The sequence below is a fragment of the Oncorhynchus mykiss genome, chromosome 19 (assembly GCF_013265735.2).
Source record: "Oncorhynchus mykiss isolate Arlee chromosome 19, USDA_OmykA_1.1, whole genome shotgun sequence".
Classification (NCBI taxonomy): domain Eukaryota; kingdom Metazoa; phylum Chordata; class Actinopteri; order Salmoniformes; family Salmonidae; genus Oncorhynchus; species Oncorhynchus mykiss.
This window is the reverse complement of record NC_048583.1, coordinates 52,835,905-52,852,635: the sequence shown is the minus strand read 5'-3', so window position 1 is coordinate 52,852,635 and position 16,731 is coordinate 52,835,905. Positions and strand designations below refer to the sequence as shown.

Sequence of the window (16,731 nt, the reverse complement as noted above, 5' to 3'; positions counted from 1 at the left end):
CACAAAATGAGGTGGAAACTGAGCTGCACTTCCTAACCTCCGGCCAAATGTACACTACCGTTCAAACGTTTGGGGTCACTTAGAAATGTCCTTGTTTTTGAAAGAAAAGCACATTTTCTGTCCATTAAAATAACATCAAATTGATCATAAATACAGTGTTCACATTGTTAATGTTGTAAATTACTATTGTAGCTGGAAACGGAGGAAGCGACTCCGGGATGCTGGCCTTCTAGGCAGAGTAGCAAAGAAAAAGCCATATCTCAGACTGGCCAATAAAAATAAAAGATTAAGATGGGTAAAATAACTCAAACACTGGACAGAGGAACTCTGCCTAGAAAAGGCCAGCATCCCGGAGTCGCCTCTTCACTGTTGACGTTGAGACTGCTGTTTTGCGGGCACTATTTAATGAAGCTGCCAGTTGAGGACTTGTGAGGCGTCTGTTTCTTAAACTAGACACTGTAATGTACTTGTCCTCTTGCTCAGTTGTCCACCCACTCCTCTTTCTATTCTGGTTAGAGCCAGTTTGCACTGTTCTGTGAAGAGAGTAGTACACAGCATTGTACGAGATCTTCAGTTTCTTGGCAATTTCTCGCATGGAATAGCCTTCATTTCTCAGAACAAGAATAGACTGACGAGTTTCAGAAGAAAGTTCTTTGTTTCTGGCCATTTTAAGCCTGTAATTGAACCCACAAATGCTGATGCTCCAGATACTCAACTAGTCTAAAGAAGGCCAGTTTTATTGCTTCTTTAATCAGACAACAGTTTTCAACTGTGCTAACATAATTGCAAAAGGGTTTTCTAATGATCAATTAGCCTTTTAAAATGATAAACTTGTATTAGCTAACACAACATGCCATTGGAACACAGGAGTGATGGTTGCTGATAATGGGCCTCTGTATGCCTATGTAGATATTCCATAAAGAATCAGCCGTTTCCAGTTACAATAGTCATTTACAACATTAACAATGTCTACACTGTATTTCTGAGCAATTTGTTGTTATTTTAATGTTCAAAAATGTTGTTTTTCTTTCAACAACATGGAAATGACCACAGAATTTTGAATGGTAGTGTATTTCACAGACCTTCAAAGAATTCAAAAACAAAATCGATTTTGATCTCCCATATCTATTGGGAGAAATATTACAGTGTGCCATCACAGCAGCAATATTTGTGACCTGTTGCCATAAGAAAAGGGCAACAAGTGAAGAACAAACACCATTGTAAATACAACCTATATGTTTATTTATTTTCCCCTTTGTACTTTAACTATTTGCACATCGTTACAATACGGTATGTAGCCATAAAATGACATTTGAAATGTGTCTTAATTTAGAAACTTTTGTGAGTGTTTACTGTTCATTTTTCATTCTACTTTTGTCTATTATCTATTTCACTTGCTTTGGCAATGTAAACATATGTTTCCCATGCCAATTAAGACCTTTAATTGAGAGCGGGAGAGAGATACAATAACATTAAACTGATTTGCTGCAGAGAATAGCCTATGCTTGTATCTGTTTTTTGTTTTTTTTAATTTACATGTAATGGTGTCCTTATTTTCACAGGATTGAGACGGGGTAAGTTAGTTGCCAGTCGGATACATTTATATGCAAGTGTGAAAGCTGAGAAGGGAGCCCATGAACTGAGTAACTAACTATAAACTAACTAGGCTGTATCTGGGTCAGTGGACCAGAGTGTAGGCCTATTTCGCAACAACATTCTTTAGAGCGCCACTGACTCACCCACCCCCACACATCAAGGACGACGTGTTGTACGCTCTCTACGTGCAGCTTTTCAATGTGTGTGTGTGTGCGCGCGTGTGTGATATATGCCTGATCGACCAGACGCTCACCCGCACGTACAGCACGAGCTCCCCATGCAGCAAGAGCTATAAAATGACGAACTACTATCTCTCGAGCCAGACCGTTAGGCTAAAATCGGTATTCTGTAACTGCATGGGGATGTCGTCACATCTCCTCTCGCCAATATTCACGGAATGTGAAAAAAAAAATGATTAAAACAGCGTCCCTGGTCCTTCATCTTTATAGCTACACAATATCTATGTGGTTCTCAAACCTATTTTGTTGTAGCCAAAGATTTTCGATTAAATTGACAAGATAGTCAAGTGACCGCTCTAACAATAGAAATGCACGTCCTCAAAAATGGAAGGCAAGCTAGAGGAGGCGATATCAGGCGGGACCATTCTATTGAATGAGAGGGCAGATAGGTGTTTGAATAGCAGGCACAACAAAGTCATGATTCTCACAATTGCGGGAATGCCACGTGCCTCCACTTATATCAGTAGTCTAAATGTGTAATATGAAGAAACTTGTATTAGATCAAATAAGACACACCTATCTCTACACTTTCTCATAGACATCCATACAAAAGGAGCTTATCTCACACAGATTTTGGGGGGAGTAAATCCTCTTGCTTTTCCTCTTCCTCTCTGTTGTAGCCTTCAACTAGCTCACCCGATTCAAATCAAATGTTATTGGTCACCTTAGCAGATGTTAATGCGAGTGTATCGAAATGCTTGTCATTCACCTAGGGCTGATGATTAGTTGTCAAGTTGAATCAGGTGTGCAAGTTCTGGAATATATAAAATACAGGGAATGGCTTTGGTTCCCAGAGGAGAGGTTTAAGAAACCACTGATCTATTGTATGTACACCAGTGGTTCTCAAGCATCTCCTTGGGGACCCTCAGCCGTTCCATGTATTTGACCTATTCTATTCTAGAGCTAGCACACCTGATTCAACTTGTCAACTAATCATCAAGCCCTTAATGAAATGAACCAGGTGAAATGTAAGGGGTCCCTGAGGAAATGTTTGAGAACCACTGATGTAAACTGCTGTATGCCCACACACCATGCCCACACAAGCCATCCACATACCTGTTGTTTTTCACCTCAAGAAAAGGAGAGCCAACACCTTATAATTAGTGTAAACAAAGGCAGTGTGGATTACATAGGCTCCTGTGTAAGTCACACAGCGAATCTCATCTGACTGGTTTAGTCAAACGCTGATTAATTGTGAGATTAGGAATGGAGCTGTGACATTACAGTAGCAATATTGTTAATGTTGCAGATGGGTATGAAATGGCAAAAAATAGACCTAATAGAACTAACAGTATATAACATTTATTATAATAATTAATTTGGAACTTCACCAAATTCCCTATCGTAGCCTATGACAAACTTTCACTGAAGCAATGTGACAAAGTTCTAAACTTGCACTGAAATGATGAGCAACGTTGCAACTTTCAATGTAGCTGTTTGCTTTCTGCAGCATGCATACAACAATGTAACCTAGTTGAGTTACTGTACGTCCATTGTGAGCTCCACTCAAACAAGCCCAAATCCAAGCTACTGTAAACAAGTGAGCTTTGTGGGGCGTGTGTCTAGAAAAACAGGGTTTGACCAATGAACGCTGACATCCTTACCACATGGTTCTCTTGTTTACTACAAGACCTGAAAACCCGCTGAAAACAGATTAAAGAAAACCCGGACGTGTATTTCATTCCTTTTTAACAAAACTCGACACCTACAGCTATATCACGCTAAAACTGTTTAACAGCCACTGATGTATCTATTCAGTTGAGTCAAATATGTAAAGTAGACGGTTATTTACGTCCGAGTACCGTGTATGTATGGTATTTACTTGATAATGTTTTCGCAGAAGAAAAGCTCAATTCCAATCCTGCCCCTTAATCCATACCGGGTTTGGATATAACCAGCATACAACCCTTTTTCAGGCAGGGAAAACAGCATTTCAAGTTACAGCCGGTTAAAGCGAGCTTTAAGGAAGCTGGTGTGTTGAATATTGGCAGAGGTAAGTGCACTGTACCCATTGAAACTTTGGGAGGGTTTTCTCAAGGAAAAGTGCTGTTTGGGATGCATGCTTTTCAACATGTTAGTAGATTCCTTATGCAGTATATAAGGTTTGGATTTTAAGTGCATATTTGTATTGTAAACATGAAGGGGAAGAAAACATGTTCTTATCGCTGCAAAATGCATTGAGGCTACGTTTTATATGACCATGTTTATCAACTGTGAAGTTGCAAATAATATTAGGACCCAGTCAATGCAGACGCTTGTTATTTGTGGGCTATCAGTAATTGTTCAATGAAGCAATCAATGCCTTATTACATTTTTATTACAAAGCATGAGCTGCAGAATATAGGCTGTAAACGTGATGTTTTGCATCCTAAAATATCTTGTGTGCATAGATCTTTTGTGACAACCTTATAGAACTAATTTAGTTTAAAATAACATCCAACATTATCCTATTATTGGGAAACCAGTAAACATAAGATACAAAATTTATAAAATCAAACGAATTAAAAATGTATTATGCATTACACTAAATCATCTACATTAAGTATCGTAGTGATAATTTTACTGCAATGATGGTGTTTTCATGGTCTATTTTTGGTAAGAGAAATTGACAGTTTTGGTGCGGGCATGCGTGGTTATACTAATTTCTACCGATAAGGGGGTGGACAGCTATGTCATAGACCCTCAAGTTCTAGAATGTTCTGAGAATGGCAGCTATTTTGGTCAGGGAGAAATCCAAACCAGTCTTCGAGTACCACAGTGAGTCATAATACCCATAACCTAGTGGTCAAACAGGGATATGGTTCCAATCGTTTTCCCACCATTCATATTTCCCATAGTGGATTTTAGAAACACTTAAAACAAGGGCTGTGTTTTGTGTAGAATTACCCTTGCGTGATGTTTTGATAACCGTGTAAATCTCTAGGACAATGTGATTTTGATCAATATTTACCCCCCCCCCCCCCCCCCCCCTCTCGAATGTTCGCTAAATGTAGTAATAGATACATTGCCTAGATTTCTTTAAATTGACAATTCTGTGAACAGTCTTGTGCAAGTTTTAAATAGACACAATACCTGTTAGCAAATGTGTCAGCTAGAGATGAGGTGCAGGAGCTTGCAGGGATTTGTAGTTTTGCATGATGTCTATTTTGACCTAATTAGCATTTTTGAATCTGAGTAAATGCAGTCAAATATTTGTCACCTTGTCCGAGAGAGATTTACATGGTTATCAAAACAGCACGTTTTGGGTAAGCCTATACAAAATTATTTGATGTGTTTCTAAAATCTCCTATGGGAAAAAATAATGGTGGGAAAATGATTAGAACCACTTCCCTGTTTGACCACTAGGTTTTATGGGTATTATGACACCTCCAATGTGGTGCTATATAGGAATGAATGGCAGAAGAGGCATAGGTGATGCATTTCTTGCTTTTACTTATGGAGGAGAATAAAAGGCATGCGTTAAAAATACAGTGCATTTTGGAAAGTATTCAGACCCCTTGACTTTTTCCACATTTTGTTACGTTACAGCCTTATTCTAAAATAACTTTTTATTTATTTTAATCCATCTACACACAATACCCTGTAATGACAAACCCAAAATAGGTATTTAGAAATGTCAACAACAAAACAATACGTCTTATTTACATAAGTATTCAGACCATTTGTTATGAGACTCAAAATTGAGCTCAAGTGCATCCTGTTTCCATTGGTCATCCACAATGTTTCTACAACTTCATTGGAGTCCACCTGGGGTAAATTCAATTGATTGGACATGATTTGGAAAGGCACACACGTGTCAGTAAAAGGCACATGACAGCCCGCTTAGAGTTTGCCAAAAGGCACCTAAAGGACTCTGACCATGAGAAACAAGATTCTCTGGTCTGATGAAACCAAGCGTGAACTCTTTGGCCTGAATGCCAAGCTTCACATCTGGAGGAAATCTGGCACCATCCCAACGGTGAAGCATGGTGGTATCAGCATCGTGCTGTGGGGATGTTTTTCAGAGGCAGGGACTGGGAGATTAGTCGGATCGAAGAAAAGGTGAACAGAGCAAAGTATGGAGATATTTGATGAACCTGCTCCAGAGCACTCAGGACCTCAGACTGGTGCGACGGTTCACCTTCATACAGGACAATGACCCTAAGCACACAGCCAAGACAACGCAGGAGTGGCTTTGGCACAAATCTCTGAATGTTCTTGAGTGGTCCAGCCCGAACTTGAACCCGATAAACATCTGCAGAGACCTGTAAATAGTTGTGCAGCGATCCAGTTGCAGAGGGAGGTGTTTAGTCCCAGGGTCCTTAGCTTAGTGATGAGCTTTGTGGGCAGGATGGTGTTACACTGAGCTGTAGTCAATGAACAGCATTCTCACATAGGTGTTCCTTTTGTCCAGGTGGGAAATGGTGGTATGTATGGAGTGCGATTGAGGTTGCATCATCTGTTGGGGCGGTATGTGAGTTTGTGTGAGTCTAGTGATTCCGGGATGATGGTGTTGATGTGAGCCAAGACCAGCCTTTTAAAGCACTTCATGGATACAGACGTGAGTGCTACTGAGTAGTAGTCATTTAGGAAGGTTACCTTCGCTTTCTTGGGCACAGGGACTATGATGGTCTGCTTGACATGTGTGGGTATTACAGACTCGGCCGGGGAGAGGTTGAAAATGTCAGTGAAGACACTTGCCAGTTGGTCCGCGCATGCTTTGAGTAAACATCCTGATAATCCGTCTGGCCCCGCCTTGTGAATGTTGACCTGCTCACATCGGCTACGGAGAGTGTGATCCCACAGTCACCCAGAACAGCTTTTGCTCTCGTGCATGCTTCAGTGTTGCTTGCCTCGACGCCAGCATTAAAGGCATTTAGCCCATCTGGTAGGCTCGAGGCTGGGTTTCTCTTTGTAGTCTGTAATAGTTTGCAAGCCCTACCATATCCGTCAGCGCCGGTGTAGTAGGATTCAATCTTAGTCCTGTATTGACGCTTTTCCTGTTTGATGGTTCATCTGAATTGCATTCAGTTGTGAAACTGACGAGGTATCCCTTTTCCCCTTATAAGACGTGTTCTTTTCCCCTGTATTCCTGGTATAGAGTTACAGTGCCACCTGTGGCTGGTGACTATTGTATGCCTCTACGTACAGCAGCGAGCTACTGTTACAGAGGGCCAATGTTGTGAAATCAAAGGAAATTCTGTTACCATCAGGTTGGTTCATCATTACACCAGTGAGTCAAACATTACTGGAATCAAGGAGGGGATGGAGAGAACCTTACCTCCCCCTTCTCTCTTTAATACTCAGCCTTTTGGCTTCTCTGGTGGCATTGTTGTTGCTTATGCACACACACACACTTCTTCCCTTCTCTCTTTGATGTGTTTTTAATCGGTATTACAGGATATGATGGACCGTGACCACTCAACAGAGCAAATCTGGTCCACCCTAAATCTTTCCCAACTGTAAATTGTTCTTCTATATTTTCTAGAAGGGGTGACTCACTGTGTCTTGCTCTCTGGTTTCCAGAATTGCATCAGTTATCGTGATGACGTCCATATACTGATGCCCATTGGAATGTTTCTATTGACGACGTGAGAACGGCAGGGGGATTGATGGTAGAATGAGTTCATGGGATTAGAGGTACAATCACTTTGCAGGAGAAGAGTTCATTCATTATTGGGAGAATGTTTTTGGAGAATCCCACACCTCAAATTATTGGAGACTATCATTGAAGCCCTGCCTCTATCGCATTTCCTGTGCAGGGTAAATACAAAGCATTTTGTCATAATCGTTTATTTTTGAACATGTAACTTGGAACAACTTTAACAAATGAAGAGTCATTAGTAGGGCACTCTTTTGGAATTAATATATTTCTGGTTTGAAGATTCTATTCACAGGCTACTGTTGTGTAATGGTAATAGTATCTTAAGGTAGGCCTACACATTCCATTGGGATGTTGAATGTCAGCTAACTTTAGCTCTGTGTGTAGGAGGTTTAACCAGCAATGAGCTCTCTGTAAAGGTCAAGGCAAACCTTGTGGCTCAGGTGGTAGAGCATGGCCCTCAGGTGGTAGAGCATGGCCCTCAGGTGGTAGAGCATGGCGCTTGCAATGCCAGGGTTGTGGGTTTGATTCCCACAGGGACAAGTGTGAATAAGTTCAAATGTATGCACTCACTACTGTAAGTTGCTCTGGATAAGAGCATCTGGTAAAATGTCTCAAGTGTCCGAAATAGAGAAGGACTCCAAAATAGGTCATGGGTAAATATTTGTGTTGTAACTCTATCTGCGGAAGCCAGCTGATCCCAAGCCAGTACACACCATAGTATATAGTTGGATGGTGTAGAAAGAAGTCACCTCCTACCCACTGATTTGGTGTCAGATGTGTTTTTATCTAATAGTCAAGGATAGGGTTGGGAGATATGGTCATCTGATGCAATTTCAACCAAGAGCGTTTAGGTGGGGAGGGGGTAGATTTTGATCTAAGACAGGTGTTCATTCAAGTGCTGATAAAGACCAATTCTGCAATTGATTAGCTTTCAGGAGTACCCTCCCCACACTCTTAATCAATCCATCAACATTCATGGCAGAATGGCTGAGCTGTCATCCACACATGCATCTGTATGGATATGACTCTGTCAATAAATAACTTTATAGAGCTTCAAAACATGAAATACAATCGCAAAGTGAGCACACAGATTTTTTTCTGTAATGTGTTGAAAGCAGATGGTCAATTTCTCAATCCTCATTGACCCTGCAATGGCATTTGACTGTAAAAGAGATGAAGTGTAACATGCGCACTTCTAAGATCTTTTAAAATGGATACGAATGACAACCAGAGTGCATTTCTCAGAATGTAACACAGCATGATTTCTGAGGCAGGATCAGTACTCTCCTACTACAGTAACTAAACCCAAACTCTACTCCTGTTTCGTCTGTCTGTCTCTGTCTTTGTTCCCAATAGATCTTCTGAGTCTACAGACAGTGTTACTGCCAACCATGTTACCTAAGAGTCGTCTGGGGAAGCGTTCCCCATTAGGGGCGTTGGTGTGTACCTCCTGCCCCTCCATGGAGAGCACACTGGAGACAGGGGGTCATGGGGACCCCGAGGGGGATGTGGGGGGCCCAACCATGGGATCACCAGGGCCCCAGCATCTCAGCAGGTTCAACAACAAACTACTTCCAGGACAGAAGGTGAGGGAGACATTCTTATGTTCCATGTCATGCTTGAGAGAACACTGACAATCTGTCTGTCACTCTCTAATTCAAATTCAGATTGTTTTAATGAATTTTCTCTTTCCTCGAAGTATCGCTGTCTGTCTTTTTATATCTGTCTTTCTTACGCTCCCCCTATCTTTGCACTAACCCTGACTTGTTCTTTTTGACTTGTCATTGTACATCTCTCTCTCTCTCTCAATCGTTGTACATCTCTATCACACTCTCTCTTGCTCTTTCTTGCTCTCTCTCAATTCAAAGGGGCTTTATTGGCATGGGAAATATGTTTACATTGCCAAAGCAAGTAAAATAAACAAAAGTGAGAGGATCATTTAACAACGTCAACAAAAAACTATTAGAAATGAACAGTAAACATTGGTTGCCGTCTTCTCATGGCAACGGGCCACAAATCTTGCTGCCATGATTGCACATTGGTATTTTGCCAAACAGATATGGGAGCTTATCAATGTTGGATTTTGTTATAGTGTGGACACTATACAAATCATTCCTACTGAATATGTGGTGTACTTAACTGCAGTATAGTATTATTACTATTCATGGGAGCATGGTTATTATGGACATGTGTTGACTGTGACCTTTACCCAGAGTCGGTACATTATTAATGTGACACTGCCTCATGTTGAGTTGGGTATATCACTCCTGTTTTCTACCATTTCTACATGGCTGTACACCTTTATTTTGGAGTTTGCAAGTAAAGACAATGAACCTTGAAACGCTTGTGGATATTCCTTGTCAAGTTCTCTAATTCTTTGTGGGTCTGTGTGATCTGAGGGAAATATGTGTCTGTGGTCACACAGGTTAGGAAGTGCAGCTCAGTTTCCACCAATTTTGTTGACAATGGGCACATATCCTGTCTTCTCTTGAGAGCCATGTCTGCCTATAACGACCTCTCAATAGCAAGGCTATGCTCGCTGAGTCTGTACGTAGTCAAGGATTTTGGGTCAGTCACAGGGGTCAGGTATTCTGCCACTGTGTACTCCTCTGTTTAGGACTCTCTCTGTCTCTCTCCCCCCATCCTTGTACATCCATATCACTCCCTCCTATTTCCTCCCTCAATTACACTTCTGTCGCTAACCTCTCCCTCTCTCTTCAGGTGTATGTGTTGTGTGGAGGGCGTGAGTGCACAGGGATAGTGGAGCAACACAACCATGTGGATAATGAGGTGGCCGTCCTACTGCCTGTCCTGGGACAGCATGTCCTGAGGAAACTAGAGGACGTATGGACCTGCCCCACCGTACCGCCTCCACCTTCTACTACGACACAAGGCACAGGCAGACCACACCAAATGTCCTCCTGCATCGACGTGCCCAGGAGGTTAGTGTAGCGTGGATGTCATTTGTGTGTTAACTGGAGCAGGGTATGCATTCCCCTGTCATTGTGTGTGTCTCTCTCTCTATACCTTATCGTTCTCCCTGCTACAGGAGTGCGGAGACTATGGATGAGATGATGGCAGCCCTGGTTCTGACCAGCCTGTCCTGCAGCCCTCTGGTCCCGAGCCCTCCTCAGAGAGACACAGTCACAGGTAATTCATTGACAGAATAATTGATTGAGTGATAAGCTCTTGGTTATATTTTTTCTCTCCCAATTTTTATCAACCATTGCAGCACTAGTAAGGTGTGTGTGTGTGTGTCTCAGTTGGTAGAGCATATTGTTTGCAACGCCACGGTTGTAGGTTCGATTCCCATAGGGGTCCAGTATGAAAATGTATGCACTGTAAGTGACTTCTGGATAAGTTACTAATGTGTGTATGTGTACAGCAGGTTCTGCTGGTATGGAGTGTGGAGGTGGGGAACTCTCAGACAGCGGAAGTAGTGGCTACTGGAGCTGTGACCATGGCTACGGAAGCCCAGCTCCCTCTCCACCAATCACAGAAACAGAGGGTCACAGCCTGTCCATGCCCCCTGATGAGGGATTGGACATGGAGCAGGTGCTGTTTGACGAGCCAGCACCACGGAAACGCAGGGTGAGTTGGGTAGTCACGGGGACAGACTTTGACCACTGTGGCAATGTGCTTGCCAGTAAATTCTGCCCCACATCAGCTACTTGTTCTTGATTTAATGTTCCATCAGCCTTGCTTACCTGTGAACTTGTTTCCTCTCAGAACTCAGTGAAGGTGGCCTACAGGTGTCTGTGGCCAAACTGTGGGAAGATTCTGAAGTCTGTCGTTGGGATTAAACGTCACATCCGTACCCTGCACCTGGGGTAAGTGTCTAGGGATGAGACTGATCTTTGGTGCAAAAATGGCGTCCGTTGACATTATAAAGTCTTAACTTTTATCGTCAGATGATGTGACAGCTCTTCTACTAGCAGTAATAGTTGCACAAGAAAACAACTGTTGCATTAATCTATGCACTGTATATCCACGTGTTTTCCCTCAGCCAAGTCAGTGAGCATGAGCGTTGCTCCTGCAGCGAGGAGGACTTCTACTACACAGAGATCCATCAGCGGGAGCCGCGGCCTCTCACCCGACCTCTAGGGGTCTCCACCCCCAGCACCCCATGGCCGGCCTGCACCTCCACCTCCAGCCCCTCTCCCGCTGGCGTAGGACCAGGAGCTGGAGGAGACTCCCCCACAGAAGTGAGCCCCCAGCTCAGCCAGTCTGCCCCCTCCACCCCAGACTTCTTCTGGCAGGTCCACTCTGAGCACTCCTACCAGGTAAGCACTAGGACAACTGCCCTCCCTGCTATTCATGTCTAAGTTATCTCTGTTCTGCATACCGGGAATGAAAAGTGGAAAACAAATGTGTTTCTTGAGTTAAATATATAACAAGCATGCTATGAGCACCTATTGCAAACTCTGTTTTTGTATGTGGTTATATAGCCTATTGTTTCATATTTTTGCAATCAATGATCCTACCTGATCGCACTTTATTTATCTCTGTAGGTTCCAGTCCAGGTGGTGGATCCACCTGTCTCGGTCTCCTCCTGCCATTGTACCACACCTACCTCAACCCTCCACCCAAGACAGGTAAACTTGCCTGAAGCACTGGGTGGGTAGAGTTTGCACTTTAGGACTGAAGGAATGGTCGCAAATGTGCAAAAACCGCCGATCCCACACCCCGGCTGAGCTAAATCAAATGCGCCTAGAGAAAAGTGTTGGTAAAGGAGCTGGACAACAGACTACACCAATGAAATGGCAATCAACACAACCCTGACTCCTGGGGCTCTTGGACTCAACCGTCACTGCAGAATCCAATAGGAGAATCTCAAGGGAAATTCCCTGTAGATAATTGATTTATAAACACTCAGTTAAGAATCTACTGTACAACTGCTGTTCATGCTCTATGTCCAGGTATATGCTATTTTTGCTGGTAGAATTCAACATATTTTTGCCCTTTAAACAAAGAATTGTCCATATATCCAAGCGTTTTGACATATTTGCTTTTAAAAGTGGAATATTTGCAGAAACATTTCCCATTCCGAGCCTTTGCCAGTATGTGTTTGGGGAATTGAATTCAGTCCATCAGGGAAAAATAGCATTTGTTTTCTAGGATAGATTTAGTGCCCTGTCTCCAGAGCTGCTCTATACTGCCAATAGTGTCATGGATATTTACCCGCTAATCCCCTGTTGATTTGATCATATTTTCTTTCCATCGCTGAACTGGCTGCCTTTGTCTCCACTGGCCCATAGTCTCTCGTTAGCTGGTGCTACAACACTGCCACCTATCGATATGTAGTAGAAACTGCAGGTAATTTATTTGTAACAACACGTGTACACTGGCGTGATCAAGCCACTGCAGTAGTCTGCAGCAGTACACACAAAGAGAAATCAACGCTGATGCCGTTTCAGCAGTTAACATGCACCGTTCAGTTTACTATAATCTAAATACGCATTGCATGAATGCTAAAATAGTGGATGAAGATTTTCCTTACTTTCACCAGTGTTGTTTTGCTGGACCTTGCAGTATTGTGAGAGATGGCAACATCAAATGCAGTATGTTGTCATTTATTTTATTAGTTTACTTGTCAGCAACCATGCATAACAAATGCATTGAACCAGATTGATCTACACTGCTCAGTTCCCATCTGTAGTATTAATGATATTTACAGATTGTTTTATATTTTCCTTTAGGGTTGTAGATTTCTCAGCACAACATATGTTCAATTCAGGTGTGGGTTATTTGTATAAAATTAGACAGATTAGTTAGTAGTCTCTAACCAATTACCAAAAACTGAGTTTACACTTATTTATAGTGGCTGTCCTTGTCTCCTCTCATCTGCAGTTCCTTTCTCATCAGTGGAGGTAAAGGAGATGTGGAAAAGAAGCCTTTTATAAGGACATGATGCTCTTCATCACCCATAACAAAGGCAGTCATAATATGTATGTTCTGTTGTTTTTCTATGCACTGCTTCTCACCTGTTTCCCCCTCTGTCCACCAGGGTGCGTCGTTCCGTGTGAGGTCAGTCAGTGTGGGAGAACAGTGGTTGCAGCAGCACAGTTCCCCCATCAGACCACACCCTGTCAGCACCTCTCCCCAACGCAGCCACTGGTCCGCAAGGTGAGATATTTATACTATTACTAATGTATCATTATTGATAACATTTTAATGCCTCATATCTGCCTCAGTCAATCTGAGTCTACAGTAATTTCCCTTCTCGCCGATCTGATTTTTCTGTCTTTTCCTCACTCTTATCTATGCATCTCCTTACTTATGACTCTCTCTCCATTTCCGTTCATTACATTTACTGTAAATTGACTTCCCCTCCCCCCTCTCTTTCCCACCCTCTTTTCTCTCTATAGGAGAATCCGCGGCGAGGCGAAGAAGTGCCGTAAGGTGTACGGCATCGAGCACCGGGACCAGTGGTGCACCGCCTGTCGCTGGAAGAAAGCCTGCCAGCGCTTCCTCGACTGAACCCCTCATAGAAGAGAGGGATGAAGAGCGAGAGAAAGAAAGACGGAGCTGTCACCTCTTCGAGTGAAGACTGAGGAAAGATCTGGGGGGTCAACCAGTGGAGCACCATGTACGTTGATGTTTATTTCTTTCTTTAAAAAAACTTTTTTTGTACTTTTTACCACTTTACTAAAAGTTTTATGTATTTTGTTCATGTCTTTGACAACTTCGGGTTCTTGTGCGTTGGTGCTCATGGTGAACTCTGCGTGGGGCAGGCAGCTAAATAACCTATGACTGGTAACCTATGACCTTTACCAGAAGCATAGTTTTGCATCTCAGTTCCCCTGTCTTCCTGCCCAGGGAGGGGCTATAAAGGAAGTGGAACGTGTGATCCTCTCTTCCAAATCTTTGGCTATAACTTATAAACAGCAGCTCTTCTATACCCAACAGCTATATAGGGGATGTCTATAGATCTATGACATCATGCCGTCCATAACTTGGCTTGGAAACAAGGCTTTTGTTGCCAATTGTGGGCCTGAGCCAGACAGGTGCTGAGCAGAACATCTGATCTGTAAATTAACCTAACTTCCAAACGCCCGGGGAAGAACAGATCCGTATGATACAAAGGTTAACCCATCCATCAGGCTTTGGCTTCCTGTCTGTGCATGCAGTGGAGAATGATGACGAGGAGAAGAACGTAAAGTGATACTAGGAGGGCGCTAGCCCTATGTGACAGAGGTGAAGCCTCACTAAATACGTAGGTCCTGTAAATAGCATGCTTGTTACCATGTCAGAGAAGAGTTGCAGTCAACTTGCTCATTTATTTGTTAAAAAGTATTGAGTTTCATTTATACCAGCTCTTGTCAATTGCATATAGTGCACGGATTGGTTGAGAGAATCCCCCTTGACCTATCGGATTCCATCTGCTCATGATCTACCAAGCGTCAGGTAAACCAGGAAGTTGTGTCCTAAACAATGAGAATGGATTGGAGGAGAAGTAAAATGCAGATTTGGGAGTCATTAGCCCAACCTGTCTGATGTCATAAGCCATTTATTCCTGCAAACATGTATGTAGCTTTTTTTAATGTATTTGGCTTTTTTAAGGGAACAAAAACATGTTTTTTGGCGATGTCGAATATGTTAATTTGTATTGTGTTTCGTTATATTATCCAGCAATGTTGTCTATATTTTGCAACTTGTCGTTTTTCTAAGGTGTGTTAAATACAATGTTCCGCCAAGAATTACCATGTTGTGGGATATAGGAATGAATTCACATACTTTAGACCAATCAGATGTCATACACATTGATTTTCACTTCTCTGAGCATGATGTAACCAACTGTTAAAGTTAAGGACCCAGTATCTCATCCTTGTTGTTAGCAGCTACAGTAGCTATCCTTTCTGGTATGCCTTAAAGTCTTCTTAGTTACACCAGAAATAGTCTATAATATAGCCTCGTAACAGGCTTTGGTTATGCTAACGGATATCATTTCAGAGCACTAGTCTATAATTAAAGAGACACTATGAGAGAATAGGGCATGAAAGTATTGGTTCCCTTTAAAACATGGAGGTCATTGGCAGCTTTGGTCTCTTACTCACATCGTTGTAATAAAATAAGCCATTTGTATAAATATATTTTGTCAGGAATCAATCTCCATACATTTGCCATATGCTTGGATATCCAACACTCCAGTACCAGCCTCAGTACTGCTGAAACACTAACTGAATTATGTTATCGAGGTTCCAGGTTTGATGTGGAATGTGCCACGTGGTGCCAATAATAAGAACTAAAATATGGTGCCAAGATTTGAGTCTGAAAACATTTACATGGCTAAGGGTTTATCTAGAATTATATGCTGCATTGTGGCCCTAAACCCTTGTCACTCTGCCACTTATTGTAAATTAACTTGCATAAACAGATGTTTCATATGTTAAAACCCAAAATGCTTGTTTATTGAAACTCATGTTTCCTTGCAGTAAGCCAATGAATCCACAGAAGCAAAAATGGTTATATATTGTGTTATGTATAGTTAACTGCCAAAATAATGGAAACACTTGAGTAAATGAGAGATACAAAGTATATTGAAATCAGATGCTTCCACAGAGGTGTCGTTCCTGAGTTAAACAATGAACATCCCATCATGCTTAGGGTCATGAATAAAATGCCCAGTTGCCCATAATTTATGCTACCATGGCTAGAAGAAGAGATCTCAGTGACTTTGAAAGAGGGGTCTTAAAGGCACATAAAGGGTTTAAAGAGTGTGTGTGTGTGTGTGTGTGTCTCAGTCACCAGATTTGAACCCAATTTAATAATTATGGGAGATTCTGGAGCATCGCCTGAGACAGCGTTTTCCACCACCGTCAACAAAACACCAAATGATGGAATGGTGCCGCATCCCTCCGAGTTCCAGACACATGTAGAATCTATGTCAAGGTGTATTGACGCTGTTCTGGCTGCTTGTGGTGGCCCAACACCCTATAAAACACTGGTGTTTCCTTTATTTTGGCAGTTACCTGTATGTACTGTACCTGGAGAAAGAAATGACCTCTGAATAAAGTACTTTTTTTATTATGATGCACTATTTTTATATGGAATCTGGAATGTTTTGGTCTTTTTGATGTTGAAATATGCTTGATAAAAATTAACCCTGTCTCTAGTAGTCTTGTTTTTATTCTCCTTTTTCAAATCTTGGCCTCAAGTTAGATGTAAAGTCATACACCTTTCCATGTTGAGTTGTGAGCCTGCATCTATACAGATATTTTATTTGATCAAGAGAGGACATTTATTGTTATTATACAAGACATTTGGTGTGGACATTTTTTGTTTAATAAATGGAGCATTGTGGGATTCATA

General features: G+C 42.0%; 1 protein-coding gene across 4 annotated transcripts; it reads left to right on the top strand.

Annotated features, from left to right (window-relative positions):
* The first annotated feature begins 3,468 nt into the window (after positions 1-3,468).
* Positions 3,469-16,532, top strand: LOC110498103 (zinc finger protein 395). 4 transcript variants are annotated; one of them, XM_021574690.2, is made up of 11 exons: positions 3,469-3,828; positions 7,341-7,454; positions 8,776-9,005; positions 10,141-10,361; positions 10,469-10,569; positions 10,805-11,010; positions 11,149-11,249; positions 11,426-11,702; positions 11,931-12,014; positions 13,427-13,545; positions 13,788-16,532. In XM_021574690.2, exons 3-11 carry the CDS (start codon positions 8,811-8,813, stop codon positions 13,897-13,899), a joined length of 1,416 nt encoding a protein of 471 aa, XP_021430365.2. In that variant the 5' UTR covers positions 3,469-3,828; positions 7,341-7,454; positions 8,776-8,810; the 3' UTR covers positions 13,900-16,532. The 4 variants fall into 4 exon arrangements, with proteins under 4 accessions (XP_021430365.2, XP_021430364.2, XP_021430367.2 ...); XM_021574689.2 differs by having other exon boundaries at positions 7,341-7,577; XM_021574692.2 differs by lacking the exon at positions 7,341-7,454 and having other exon boundaries at positions 10,808-11,010.
* The last annotated feature ends 199 nt before the right edge of the window (positions 16,533-16,731 follow it).

What these genes read in the sequence shown, in the direction of transcription:
- LOC110498103 (XM_021574688.2), top strand. Translation starts at nt 8,811, where the DNA reads ATGTTACCTAAGAGTCGTCTGGGGAAGCGTTCCCCATTAGGGGCGTTG. An exon ending in CAACCCTCCACCCAAGACAG is followed by an intron (nt 12,015 to 13,426) that starts GTAAACTTGCCT and finishes TCTGTCCACCAG; the next exon opens with GGTGCGTCGTTCCGTGTGAG. An exon ending in CGCAGCCACTGGTCCGCAAG is followed by an intron (nt 13,546 to 13,787) that starts GTGAGATATTTA and finishes TTCTCTCTATAG; the next exon opens with GAGAATCCGCGGCGAGGCGA.